Raw genomic sequence first — 15,056 nt, forward strand, 5'->3', positions numbered from 1 at the left:
AAACACAGATTTTATTCAAACAAACAATTGAAAATAGTTTATCTGCCAAAATACATAAAGCACAGTCAAAAGCAGAATTGCATACATTTGTAGAACGTTCGTTCATGTGTCTTTTCGGGGAAAAAATCAAAATGAGCGATAAAAACATCAGCATGATTGTTGTTAAAGTTTTAACAGTGTTTATTTAAATTTTTTGGAGAGGTGGGTTAGGCCATGGTGCATTGGATTCAGCAGTGAATGACTGAAACAAAAGAGATGAGATGTAGTACACACAGTAAAGGGCCCGGGTGTAGATTAATTAACATGATGTAAAGGTTTTCCAGAAGAAGTTCTTGCATCCAGCCTTGCGTTCACGTGGAGCCAGTACTGGGCCGGGTGCACGCTCCAGCTCGAGATCCACATCCTCCTGCTCCACGCCACGAGACATGTCGTCCAATTCAATCGCCTCGTTCTCTACTTGTGCGAGCTCTGAGAGTAGCTCTACGAGTGTATTCCTGGCAAGCTCCTTAAAATAGATCAAATAAGATTAAATTGTTATTTCTTCTGTTTTGTGGAGACAGAAAATGTCACATTTTAGCAACAAGATCCACTGAAATAGAAACAAATCAACATGCTTTAAAAAAAAGTGTAGCATACCCATTTAGGAAGGAAATCAGTGTTTGAATGTTTTCTCTTCCCTCACATTGCTAGAATAAATAGATGTAGGCTATTCGATCTGCATTATTTCAATTTATTTAAGCTGTCTTCAAATCCATTTTTTGGGGGAAGAACACGTTTCATTAACAAACATTAGGTACATTTTTACCCATTCTACCATATGTTCTGACTATGCTGCGTAATTGACAGCTAACTAAGCATACCCCAAATTCCAGAGACCTCTTTCGTTCTTATTTTACGTTTTTCATTTTAAAGGTTGATTTAAAATATAGAACAATATACATTTATATTTCGGTAGTTGCTCTGATACCAGTATTTCCAAATTCCTCCGCACTTATTAATAATATGCATGTCAACCTGTCCTGGCTCTAAGTAGAGGAAAGATTGACTTCATCACTACTTTGTGAAAAGTATTGACATATTGAATGCACCGAGCTGTCTGTTTAAACTACTAGCACACAGCTCAGACACCAATGCAAACCCCACAAGACATGCCACCAGAGGTGTCTTCACAGTCCCCAAATCTACAAAAGACTATTGGAGGCACACAATACTACATAGAGCCATGGCTCCACACAACTCTATTCCACATCAAGTAGCTCATGCAAGCAGAAAGATCAGATTGAAAAAAATGATAAGAATGCATCTTATGGAACAGCGTAAACTGTGAAGAGACACATACACAGTCATAGACATCCATACACACACATATGATAACATACACACTATACACACACATACACATGGATTTGTGTTGTAGATATGTGGTAGTAGAGTAGTGGCCCGAGTGCACACACTTAATATGTTGTGAAATGTAATGTAATGTTTTTTTTATTGTGTATAAATCCCTTAATGTTGCTGGACCCCAGGAAGAGTGCCAGCATTTAAATGAGGATCCATAATAAATACAAATACTTAATTTCTTGGTTGCTTCCCTGCACCATGCTAATTTGATCGATTCATTTTCCCTGTGCCTGCCAGTAAAACCAAAGAGTTAACTGTATGGCAACTAATGTGCTTAAACTTAAATCTCTAGAAGGTATAGTCGCTAGACTCTAGAGGTAAATCTACTTAAATTGTAGTTTACAGCTGTGCCATCAAACTCAGAAAAAAATTATATCATATGGCCAGAGATATGTTGTTTAAGAACAAATGCTAATAATGAAAGTCTGATTGAAGGTATTTACCTGTTTGCCTGCAGGTGCCATGAGTGACCGTTGGAGCAGCTGGCGGAGTTTGGCATCGGACGGAGCGGCAGAGACGCTGCTGATGACAAGGGCTAGGGAAAGCAGCGCTAGGGCGCACTGGACACGCGTCGAGAGCATCTTCTTCTGGGTCTCGGGGGAGGCAGAGGATGGATAAAGGTGGTTCAATTGGGCAGAAAATCGTTGAGATTGGCTTCTCTTCGAGTTCTGCTGCTCCTGTTGTTCTAGTCCCCCCTCAGAACCTGTCTTTTAAATGGTTCATCTGACGTCAGGTGGTAAGGGGGGTTTCCTTCTGGTGGGTAACGTTTGGGTATGAGTGATGATTCCAAGTGACAATGTTTCCACTGATTAGAGAGTCGTGAGCATCCTTTGAGATAAGGGAATTCATGATCCTTTCATTTGTTGAATATTGTTCGATTAGTGAAAAATGGTTTCATTTGTAGAGACTATCGCTTCGTGTGAATCTTATTGAATTTCAGAAAATGTTCAGTTTTATAAAAGTTCAACAACTTCGTTTGGGGGGGGGGTGGTTCACCAAATGAGATGAACTCAAGGCTCTGTAATGGAAAATCAACAACACATAAATCATGAATAGGCTACAATGTGTCAAACTTGGCCTCAACTTTAATGACTATAAAACAACATGTGTCTGAACGTCACTCATGCCTGAACTGTTATTGTTCTTCATAAATACACCTGTTGTTGGAAATATTCAACATATTGTTTCTACATATAGGACATATACGTATCCAATTTAGAGGACACTTAAACATATTCAAAACACTTCTCATATAGGTATTTTCACTCGCTAATTCACATCATTATGCACGCCTGCAATGGTCGTGATGACCCTTTTGCATGTACAACAATTAAATTATTATCCTACAAAATATCAGTATGAATATCTCCATATGAGACAAATATGCCTACATTTGGAATAAAACTAGTGAAGCAGCAAATGGATTTCACTTAAGCCTGCAGTTTCATATATTATATAAAAGGGGCACTTTTATTTGAAATATGGACTTAATTATTCTTTATTTCATTAATTTTTTGGCACACAGTTACAATTAAAGACTCATGTTGACGTGCAATGGATGTGGAGTGTGTTTTGTGGACGAGTTCTTCTGAAGACCTGTGGAATCCTCAGAATAGCCTACTATCCCACTTACTTCCTGCATTTAAAACTGTAGCACACTTGCTCTCCAACGAAATATCCCTTTTTATAGTCACATACTGTCACCACTGACATTTCATGGACATTTTATATAACACAAATCCCGATGTAATATTTGTTTGCCAGCCGCATGAGCTTCCCGATGTCTTGCCTGCATGGGTGAAGCGTCATAGGTACGCAATAGGCTCTATTTTTAGCATTTACCTTCTAAGCCATTGTAATAAGACTTCTAAAGAAGACAGACTGCTAAATAGATTATCAAGTATAACAGAACTCTTTTGGCAGGCCAAAACCTGAGAAGATTCCTTACAGGAAGTGCCCTCTCTGACCAACATAAACCAACACCCGGAATTACTAAATCAAACACCCTTTTAACAAAACACACCACCCTGAACCACATAAAACAAATACCCTCTGCCACGTCCTGACCAAACTACAAAACAATTAACCTTACCCTGGCCAGGACGTGACAGTACCCCCCCTTTAAAGGTGCTACCCCGGAAGCACCTTAACAAAAAATAACCCCAAGCAACACCAAAAGAAAAATTCCCCTTTACTAAAGGGAGGGAAGGGAGGGTGGCTGCCGTCAACAACGGCACAGTGCTACACCCCCCCTCCCCAACCCACCTATTTCTGGAGGTGGCTCCGGCTCAGGCCGTTCCAGGCTGTCTGGGCAGTCTGGCAGCTCGGGACAGTCTGGGCAGTCTGGCAGCTCGGGACAGTCTGGGCAGTCTGGCAGCTCGGGACAGTCTGGGCAGTCTGGCAACTCGGGACAGTCTGGGCAGTCTGGCAACTCGGGACAGTCTGGGCAGTCTGGCCACTCCGGCAGTTCAGGGCAGTCTGGCCACTCCGGCAGTTCAGGGCAGTCTGGCCACTCCGGCAGATCAGGGCAGTCTGGCCACTCCGGCAGATCAGGGCAGTCTGGCCACTCCGGGAGATCAGGGCAGTCTGGCCACTCCGGCAGATCAGGGCAGTCTGGCCACTCCGGCAGATCAGGGCAGTCTGGCCACTCCGGCAGTTCAGGGCAGTCTGGCCACTCCGGCAGTTCAGGGCAGTCTGGCCACTCCGGCAGTTCAGGGCAGTCTGGCCACTCCGGCAGTTCAGCGCAGTCTGGCCACTCCGGCAGTTCAGCGCAGTCTGGCCACTCCGGCAGTTCAGCGCAGTCTGGCCACTCCGGCAGTTCAGCGCAGTCTGGCCACTCCGGCAGTTCAGCGCAGCCTGGCCACTCCGGCAGTTCAGCGCAGCCTGGCCACTCCGGCAGTTCAGCGCAGCCTGGCCACTCCGGCAGTTCAGCGCAGTCTGGCCACTCCGGCGGTTCAGCGCAGTCTGGCCACTCCGGTGACTGTTGACTGTCGGGCAGCTCCGACGACTGTTGACTGGCGGGCAGCTCCGACAACTGTTGACTGGCGGGCAGCTCCGACGACTGTTGACTGGCGGGCAGCTCCGACGACTGTTGACTGGCGGGCAGCTCCGACGACTGTTGACTGGCGGGCAGCTCCGACGACTGTTGACTGGCGGGCAGCTCCGACGACTGTTGACTGGCGGGCAGCTCCGACGACTGTTGACTGGCGGGCAGCTCCGACGACTGTTGACTGGCGTGCAGCTCCGACGACTGTTGACTGGCGGGCAGCTCCGACGACTGTTGACTGGCGGGCAGCTCTGACGACTGTTGACTGGCGGTGCTGGGTTTACGCACTTGAATGCTAGTGCGGGGAGCGGGAACAGGACGAGTCGGACTGGGTTGACGCACTTCCGGGTCCGCACGAGAGACAGGAGCTGGAAACCCAGGGCTATGGAGGCGCACAGCCGGTCTAGATCTTACCTCCTGCACAAACCGCCTTGGCTGGATGGAACTAGTAGCCCTGTACGAGCGGGGTGCTCGTACAGGGCAGACTGGGCTGTGCAGGGGCCTGATGGTAGCCGTGCGTAGAGCGGGAGTTGGGTAGCCTGGTCCTCGGAGGCGTACCGGCGACCAGATGCGCTGCGCAGGCATCCTCCTACCAGGCTGGATGCCCGCTCTAGCACGGCACCTGCGAGGGGCTGGAATAACTCGCACCGGACTGTGCGTGCGTATGGGTGAGATAGTGCGCTCCTTAGCGAAACTAGGCGCTCCCCACCTCATACGCTCCTCCATATAACCAAGGGTAGCTGGCCTCCGGCTCTTCCTAGGCCTAGCCAAACTACCCGTGTGCCCCCCCAAAAACAATTCTTGGGGGTGCCTCTCGTGCTTCAACGCCAGTCTTGTCCCTCGGAAACGTTCCCGGTCCATACCAGCCTTACTCCTTTCCTCTCTCTCGCGTACCACCTGTTTCCAAGGAAGGCGATCTTTCCCTGCTTGGATCTCCTCCCAAGTGTAGGAGCCTTCTCCCTCCAAGATCTCCTCCCAAGTCCATCTCTCTCGTTTGTCCACTTCGAATTTCCTCCGCTCCTTCCTCTGCTGCTTGGTCCTTTGGTGGTGGGAGATTCTGTCACGGTTATCGATGGTGAAGGAGGACCAAAACGCAGCAGGTACGTGTATGCTCATCTTGAGAATTTATTAACTTCAAAAAATGAACGTACAAAATAACAAAACAAAAAAAGAACGAACTAACAACTACAAACAGTCTGGCTAGCATAGGCTCAACACAGAACAATCACCCACAAATACCAAACACAAACACACCCTACTATATGGGACTCTCAATCAAAGGCAGATAGACAACACCTGCCTTCAACTGAGAGTCCCAACCCCAATTAACCAAACATAGACATACACTCACTAGACTCCACATAGAAATACCTAAACATAAACCAACACCCGGAATTACTAAATCAAACACCCTTTTAACCTCTCTGGCGCATGTGGGACGATTTTTGAATCGTTAGAAATACTATTACTTCAATTTCTCAAACATATGACTATTTTACAGCTATTTAAAGACAAGAATCTCGTTAATCTAACCCCACTGTCCGATTTCAAAAAGGCTTTACAACGAAAGCAAAACATTAGATTATGTCAGCAGAGTGCCCAGCCAGAAATAATCAGACACCCATTTTTCAAGCTAGCATATCATGTCACATAAACCCAAACCACAGCTAAATGCAGCACTAACCTTTTATGATCTTCATCAGATGACACACCTAGGACATTGTGTTATACAATACATGCATGTCTGTTCAATCAAGTTCATATTTATATCAAAAAACAGCTTTTTACATTAGCATGTGACGTTCAGAAAAAGCATAACCCCCGCAAACTTCCGGGGAATTTACTAACAGTTTGCTAAATTACTCACGATAAACGTTCACAAAAAGCATAACAATTATTTTAAGAATTATAGATACATTACTCCTCTATGCACTCGATATGTCCGATTTTAAAATAGCTTTTCGGATGAAGCACATTTTGCAATAATCTAAGTACATAGCCCGGCATCACAGGGCTAGCTATTTAGACACCCACCCAGGTCAGCCTCCACCAAAATCACATTTCCTATAAGAAAAATGTTCTTACCTTGCTTGTTCTTCGTCAGAATACACTGCCAGGACTTCTACTTCAATAACAAATGTTGGTTTGGTCCCAAATAATCCATCGTTATATCCAAACAGCGACGTTTTGTTCGTGAGTTCTAGACACTATCAGAATGCTACATCACGGTCTCGCGCATGGCGCATTGGCGTGACAAAAAAATTCTAAATATTCCATTACCGTACTTCGAAGCATGTCAACCGCTGTTTAAAACCAATTTTTATGCCATTTATCTCGTAGAAAAGCGATAATATTCCGACCGGGAATATGCATTGAGCCTAAACAGCCGAATTAAATTTCTCCTCAGGAGCGACTCGTGCACGCGCCTCATTCAAAGGTCCTCTGATCCGCCACTTACCAAAGGCGATAATGTGTTTCAGCCTGAGGCTGCCTCGTCAACCTTCAGGTATTTCCCGGGTTCTGAGAGCCTATCGGAGCCCTGGGAATTGTCACGTTACAGCTAAGATCCTTACTTTTCAATAAACAGATGCAAGACGCACGACTCCTTGTCAGACAGGGTACTTCCTGCATGAAACCTTGTCAGGTTTTTGCCTGCCATAGGAGTTCTGTTATACTCACAGACACCATTCAAACAGTTTTAGAAAATTCAGAGTGTTTTCTATCCAAACCTGAACAATAATATGCATATTCTAGCTTCTGAGTTGGTGTAGGAGGCAGTTAAAAATGGGCACATGTTTTTTCCAAAATTCTCAATACTGCCCCCTATCCCAAACAGGTTAACAAAACACACCACCCTGAACCACATAAAACAAATACCCTCTGCCACGTCCTGACCAAACTACAAAACAATTAACCTTATACTGGCCAGGACGTGACACATACATCACAAAAGCCACTGATATTGCCAACCACTTTAAGGATTTTTTTATTGGCAGGATTAACAATCTTAGGCATGACATGCCAGCAACAAACGCTGACACTACACATCCAAGTATATCGGACCAAATTATGAAAGACAAGAATTATACTTTTGAATTCCGTAAAGTCAGTGTGGAAGAGGTGAGATTTTTTGTTGTTGTCTGTCGTGTCTTTGGCTATGCCGGATTAAGTGATATGACATGCTAACTTATAAAATGATTTCTCTGTAATTAATATTACCTGATTAATCTAATCATGTAAATGTAATTAACTAGAAAGTCGGGGCACCACGGAAGAACGTTTATAGAGCCTTTATCTTCCGAATAAACTCTTAAAATATTTTACATCAATAGCAGTCAATATTAACCCTTATCTTATTTTCAGTCTCATAATGAAAGTTGTAAATTCTTGGTTATCTTCACGAACCCTGGCTAACAAGTTGAATCAGCAATACAAAATTGGGTTTAATTATTTATTTACTAAATACCTAACTAATCACACAGAATTACAAATACACAGAACACCAATGATGTCATACAGAAAACGTCCCGGTGGACGGAACCTGGTTACACAAAGGAAAGGGGGTTGGGCTTGAATGAAAGAGCGGAAAGATTTAGGAACAAAGAAACAGCAGCTATGCTATCGTAAATACATTATCTTATGCATTCTAAATTACCGCCCATTTGGAAAAGGAAAATGCAATAAATATTTACTCTGAGCTGCGCTTGGGTAGATTGGTCGTAGATGCTGGCCGGGTTGGCCAACAGATCTTCCTGTAGTGGAAGAATGTCAATGGTGGTAAATTGGATACGTGGTGGTATCTTCGTCTGGTTGTTAGACTGGATCCGTCGTCCGTCCTTTCCTAGCCCACGTTAGCAGCGGCTAGGAAGTATCACTTCTGTAGTGAATAAGCTCAAAGTTCATACCAGTTCATACCATAGCTCACGCCGAGGTTGGCTTAGTTCTGTTCTTGACATGTGTCCTTCTAACGTAGAGGCTGCAGACCTCCCGTACTGGAACTACTGTTTATCTTTTCGTCAAAGGCTTATATAGTGGAGAGGGGGGAAGGAGGTGTTTCATCGTTTATAACCCCTGTCTCTTCACAGGGTTGGGCCACTGATCGGGCAGGGCACTTTCCTTATGAAAACCCAATTCTCTCATTTGGAAGCTAAAATTACATTTAATCTCCTAACAAACAATTTCAATATCAAACATTTCAATTGCATAACAATTCCATGTGACTCTGATAACTAGAGGGTGTATACTTTCTCAGGTACAGTTTATGTCGTTCTGTCATCAATCATAATGTCTCAGATAACAATGAACTGACATACATACTCATTACGTTATCAAGCATATTTCCAACTGGTTTTATTACCAAAATATGGTTCCTTTCCCCGTTTGTTTGATGTTCCCAGACTCTCCATATTTAACAGGACAGCAGTCCTTCAGTAGGGTCAGTAAGAGAGGGGAAGGGAGAAAGGTATTTATGGGGGGGGGTCATAAACCTTACCCACAGGCCAACGTCATGACATGTCTATCAACAATGACAAGCCACCGGGGTCTGACAATCTGGGTGAAGAATTACTGAGGGTAATAGCAGACGATATTGCCACATCTTCAATTTAAGCCTACTAAAAAGTGTGTGCCCTCAGGCCTGGAGGGAAGCTAAAGTAGTTCCGCCACACAAGAAGAGTAAAGTCTCCTTTACTGGCACAAATAGCTGACCCTTAGCAAACTTCTGGAAAAAAAATTGTGTTTGACCAGATGCAATGCTACTTCACAGTAAAGAAATTGACAAAAGACTTTCACAACGCTTATAGGGAAGGACACTCAACAAGCACAGCACTTACGCAAATGACTGATGATTTGCTGAGAGAAACTGATGATAAAATTATTGTGGGGGCTGTCTTGATAGACTTCAGTGCAGCTTTTGACATTATCGATCATAGTCTTCTGCTGGAAAAATGTATGTGTTATGGCTTTACACCCCCTGCTATAATGTGGATAAAGAGTTACGTGTCTAACAGAAAACAGAGGGTGTTCTTTAATGGAAGCCTCTCAAACATACTCAAGGTAGAATCAGGAATTCCCCAAGGTAGCTATTTAGGCCCCTTACTTTTTTCAATCTTTACTAATGACATGCCACTGACCGATGTATAACACTTTGTGACGGCCCTGAATGTTTCTGAACGTCTCAGTGCTTCTCCTTCCAATAGAGCGCTTTCCCTTTAATTCTTAATTAAATAGTGCTTCTCCTTCCAATAGTGTGCTTCCCCTTTAATTCCCAATTAAATAGTCAGCATCAGCTGCGCAAAAGTGGGGTTGTGATGGAAACGTGAATGAGGATGTGTTCAACCCTCAGTTCAGAAGCTTCTCTCTTCCGTTTGTTGTGTTGCTTTAAAAGTGTGCTTTGTGTAGCCTAATAGCAAATCTACCCAGGATCGGATCCACTCTTTGCATCCGTGGACTACACCTCCGTTGTTTTTCGTGGCCTTTCTCCGCTGGAGATCTGTCGGCGGATTGGCTTGTCTGACTGACCGACTGACTACAACCTTATGTATACGGTATTTCATTTGTTTTGGTGTGATGTATACCGTGATGCTTTATGTAGTTAGTTGTAGTTGAGGACTTATTAAGATTTGATATGCTTTATAGTTGTGTGGTAAAATATTTGTAATTTTGATTGTATGATTGACACTGGGTTTACGCTACACTGTATGAACGGACAAACATTGCGTGACTAAGGTCACTTGAGTTCCCTGAACTTGTTTACCGGGCTGGACTCTTTTTAGGCCCGAGGTACAGGACATTTCTGGAGGAACCAGAGCTGTTTAAAGCTCATTATTGTTATATTGTTGTGTGTGATCATTTGTGTTGTTAATACAACCACGCAAAATAATACAGTTGTTTTGTAAGTTCTTTCCAATGTTAAGGGTTTATGAAAAGTGTATTTCCATCCTGACTTTTACATGAGTCCTTTGTATTGGTATAGACTTGACGGATCAGATGGGACTCATTCCCTCCCAAACTAAAAGGAGAAACCAATATTTTCTCTGGTAGGCACAACCTACCTGGCACCCCTATAAATGATACCCTCAAGTCAAAACCGTTACAACTTGTATGTTTTATGAATTTTTATAATGAGTATTTCTGTTTTTGAATTTGGCACTCTGCAATTTCCCTGGATGTTGGCCAGGTGGGATGCTACCTTCCCACACCCCCTAAAGAGGATAAGGAGGGTAAGGGGCAACGGAAGATGAACAGCAGAGGGGCTAATGACCTTGGAGATGGGGAAAGTGCCGACAAACCGGGGGAAAAGTTTGCGGAATTCCATCCGGAGGGACAGATTCCGGGTGGACAGCCATACCTTCTGCCCGAGACAATACCGGGGAGCCGGAGTCCAGTGGTGGTCTGCTTGTTGTCGATACCTGGAGGTTGTCTTGAGAAGGGCCGACCGGGCTCTCCTCCAGGTACGATGACAGTGGCGGACAAACATCTGGGCCGAAGGTATGCCGACATCTTCCTCTTGCTCAGGGAAGAGCGGGGGCTGATAGCCCAGGAAACACTCAGAGGGTGAGAGACCTGTGGCAGAGCAAGGAAGGGTGTTGTGGGTGTATTGGACCCACACTAGTTGCTGGCTCCAGGTGGTGGGGTTGGCGGAGACCAGACAGCGAAGAGTCATTTCCAAGTCTTGGTTGGCTCGCTCCGACTGGCCATTGGACTGGGGGTGGAACCTGGAGGACAGGCTGGCCGATGACCCAATGAGCGTGCAGAATGCCTTCCAGTCCCTCTTTATATCCAAAAACCTCCGTTTTGTTTGCGTGTTTTGTTCATAATCCACAGGCTCAAAGGCAGTCACAACAGGCAGCCGAAAAATCCAAAAAGTATCAGTAAAGTTTGTAGAAACATGTCAAATGATGTTTATAATCAATCCTCTTGTTGTTTTTAGTCATAATAATCAATCATTTTTCAACCGGATAAAAGCTTCGTCAATATAAAAGGAAAACAAGAAAGGCGCGCTCTCGGTCGTGCGCATGAAAAACCTCTGGGACACTGCAGTGTCCACTCATTCAGAGTTGTCTTACTCCCTCATTTTTCAGAATACAAGCCTGAAACAATTTCTAAAGACAGTTGACATCTAGTGGAAGCCATAGGAAGTGCAATTTGAGTCCAAAGTCAATGGAATCTGTATAGGCAGTCAATGGAAAACTACAAACATAAAACAATCCCACTTCCTGGATGGATCTTTCTCAGGTTTTTGCCTGCCAAATCAGTTCTGTTATACTCACATACATTATTTTAACAGTTTTGGAAACTTTAGAGTGTTTTCTATCCAAATCTACCAATTATATGCATATCCTAGCTTCTGGGCCTGAGTAAAAAGGAGTTTACTTTGGGCACGCTTTTCATCCGGAGGTGAAAATAGTGCCCCCTACCCTAGTTAGGTTAATGTGTTTGAGCCAATCATTTGTGTTGTGACTAGGTAGGGGGGTATACAGAATATAGCCCTATTTGGTAAAAGACCAAATCCATATTATGGCAAGAACAGCTCAAATAAGCAAAGAGAAACTACAGTCCATCATTACTTTAAGACATGAAGGTCAATCAATACGGGAAATTCAAGAACTTTGAACGTTTCTTCAAGTGCAGTCGCAAAAACAATCAAGCACAGTGATGGAACTGGCTCTCATGAGGACCGCCACAGGAATGGAAGACCCAGAGTTACCTCTACTGCCGAGGATAAATTCATTAAAGTTACCAGTCTCAGAAATTGCAGCCCAAATAAATGCTTCACAGAGCTCAAGTAACAGACACATCTCAAAATCAACTGTTCAGAGGAGACTGTGTGAATCAAGCCTTCATGGTCGAATTGCTACAAAGAAACCACTACTAAAGGACAGCAATAAGAAAAAGACAATTGCTTGGGCCAAGAAACATGGGCAATGGACATTAGACCGGTGGAAATGTGTCCTTTTGTCTGGAGTCCAAATTTGAGATTTTTGGATCCAACCGCCCTGTCTTTGTGAGACTCGTTGTGGGTGAATGGATGATCTCCACATGTGTATCTCCCACCGTAAAGCATGGAGGAGGAGGTGTTATGGTGTGGGGGTGCTTTTTTGGTCACACTGTCTGATTTATTTAGAATTCAAGGCACACGTAACCAGCATGGCTACCAGAGTACTCTGCAGCAATATGCCATCCCATCTGGTTTGGGCTTAGTGGGCTTATAATATTTTTTTTCAACAGGACCATGACCCAAGACACCTCCAGGCTGTGTAATGGCTATTTGACCAAGGAGGAGAGTTATGGAGTGCTGCATCAGATGACCTGGCTTCCACAATCACCCGAACTCAACCAAATTGAGATGGATTGGGCTGAGTCGGACCCGCAGAGTGAAGGAACAGCAGCCAACAAGTGCTCAGCATATGTGGGAACTCCTTCAAGACTGTCGGAAAAGCATAGTTTTGATGTCTTCGCTATTATTCTTCAATGTATAAAATAGAGAAAAAATTAAGAAAACCCTTGAAAGAGTGTTCTATAACTTTTGACTGGTAGTGTACTGTACACGTTTTGTGCTCTTTTAGGAAGCAATCACTCTCCCATTGCTGACCAAAATTAACTAGGCTATAACTGGGCTAGTAACTCACTAACTAAGAATATCAGCAAATGTACATTTTAGTGAAGATCAATAGTGCGCGTTTGCACATGCTGGCAGTTTAAAGGGAACATTACTCGCAGCTATGGTGGGATCCCAGGTTGGCTCTTGAAATGTAATTTGGAATGTACAACAGCGAAAGTTAACATGACAAGACCATCTAAAGTGCAGGAACACGCAGGGATGTACTTTTTCTTTCTTCCCCTTTTGATTACATTTTTGACTTTGCTATTTTGAGAAGTGGGCATACAGGCTGCTGGTGTGAGATTGGTGGGACCTGTCCTCAGTGACAAATCTATCATTAATTTGTCTTTTTTGCTTTTTGATTCATTGTAGGCTATGTATGACGATATGACGTGTTGGCGGAGTTTGTTGTGTCTGTTCTGTTTGTTGGTGTTCATTTTTGTATACGGGCTTCATCAGTGATATCATTGCGGTAGGGGAGAGCCAGGACAAATGTAACATGTGGCTAAAGTAACATGCCCATTTCCTCAGATAAGACAGCAGCCAGAATGACATAGTGAAGTCAGCATGTTCCTAATGTGGAGGAAGAGCTCCCTGCTAGAAAATTTAGCTGAGTTACGGTGCTTCGGACAGTATTCAGACCCCTTGACTTTTTCTACATTTTGTTACATAACAGGTTATTGTAAAATAGAGTACATTGTAATTTTTTTCCTTATCAATCTACGCACAATACCCCATAATGACAAAGCAAAAACTGTTTTTTAGACATTTTTGCAAATAAAAAAAAAATAGAAAAATGAAATATGACATTTACATAAGTATTCAGACCCTTTACTCAGTACTTTGTTGAAGCACCTTTGGCAGCAATTACAGGCTCAATTGTTTTTGGGTATGATGCTATAAGCTTGGCACACCTGTATTTATGGAGTTTCTCCCATTCTTCTCTGCAGATCCTCTCAAGCTCTGTCAGGTTGGATGGGGAGTGTCGCTGCACAGCCATTTTCAAGTCTCTCCAGAGATTTCCGATCAGGATCAAGTCCAGGCTCTGGCTGGGCCACTCAAGGACATTCAGAGACTTGTCCCGAAGCCACTCCTACGTTGTCTTGGCTGTGTGCTTAAGATCGCTGTCCTGTTGGAAGGTGAACCTTTGCCCCAGTCTGAGGTCCTGAGCGCTCTGTAGGAGGTTTTCATCAAGGATCTCCCTGTACTTTACTCCGTTCATCTTTCCCTTGATCCTGATTGGTCTTCCAGTCTCTGCCGCTGACAAGCATCCCCACAGCATGATGCTGCCACTACCATGCCTCACCATAGGGATGGTGACAGGTTTCCTCCAGACGTGACACTTGGTGTTCAGGCCAAAGAGTTCAATCCAGGTTTCATCAGAAAGAGATGGTTTAGGTGCCTTTTGGCAAACTCTAAGTAGGCTTTCATGTGTATTTTACAGAGGAGTGGCTTCCGTCTGGCCATTCCACCATAAAGGCCTGATTGGTGGAGTGTTGCAGAGATGATTGGCCTTCTGGAAGGTTCTCCCATCTACACAGAGGAACTCAGTCAGAGTGACCATCGGGTTCATGGTCACCTCTCTGACCAAGGCCCTTCTCTCCCAAATGCTCAGTTTGGCCGGGAGGCCAGATCTAAAAAGACTCTTCCATTTAAGAATGATGTGTTTTTGGGGACCTTAAAATGCTTCTTTTTATACCCTTCCCCAGATCTTTTCCTCGACACAATCCTGTCTTGGAGCTCTACAGACAATTCCTTCAACCTGTTGGAATCGGCTAAACTTTGAACATTGAGATATTAAATAAATGATAGATCATAAGCATAGAATATAAGGAGTGAAAGAGACTGGGTTTTATGTCAGAAGTTAATGGTTCTCTGTAGAAAGACAGAGTGGCTGTGGAATGTGCTGGGTGGACGGGAGGAGATCAAAGGATTGCTATATGTCACGATCGTCGAAAGGAGCGGACCAAGGCACAGCGTGCGTATAGTTCCACATACTTTATTTCA

At 44.0% G+C, this 15,056-nt stretch overlaps 1 protein-coding gene across 1 annotated transcript; it reads right to left on the reverse strand.

The window, feature by feature from the left end:
- Positions 1-261: 261 nt before the first annotated feature.
- On the reverse strand, positions 262-2,081 carry LOC115204906 (somatostatin-1A). Its single transcript, XM_029770498.1, has 2 exons — positions 1,845-2,081; positions 262-505 (listed from the first exon to the last, which is right to left on the reverse strand). The coding sequence occupies exons 1-2, from the start codon at positions 1,980-1,982 to the stop codon at positions 299-301; spliced, it is 345 nt and encodes a 114-aa protein (XP_029626358.1). The 5' UTR covers positions 1,983-2,081; the 3' UTR covers positions 262-298.
- Positions 2,082-15,056: the final 12,975 nt, after the last annotated feature.

Source organism: Salmo trutta, chromosome 13, assembly GCF_901001165.1.
Source record: "Salmo trutta chromosome 13, fSalTru1.1, whole genome shotgun sequence".
Classification (NCBI taxonomy): Eukaryota; Metazoa; Chordata; class Actinopteri; order Salmoniformes; family Salmonidae; genus Salmo; species Salmo trutta.

Bases quoted from the DNA above. Each gene is read 5' to 3' on its own strand.
- LOC115204906 (XM_029770498.1), bottom strand. From the start codon at position 1,982: ATGCTCTCGACGCGTGTCCAGTGCGCCCTAGCGCTGCTTTCCCTAGCC. The intron at 506-1,844 runs GTAAATACCTTC...ATCTATTTTAAG, and splicing joins TGGCACCTGCAGGCAAACAG to GAGCTTGCCAGGAATACACT.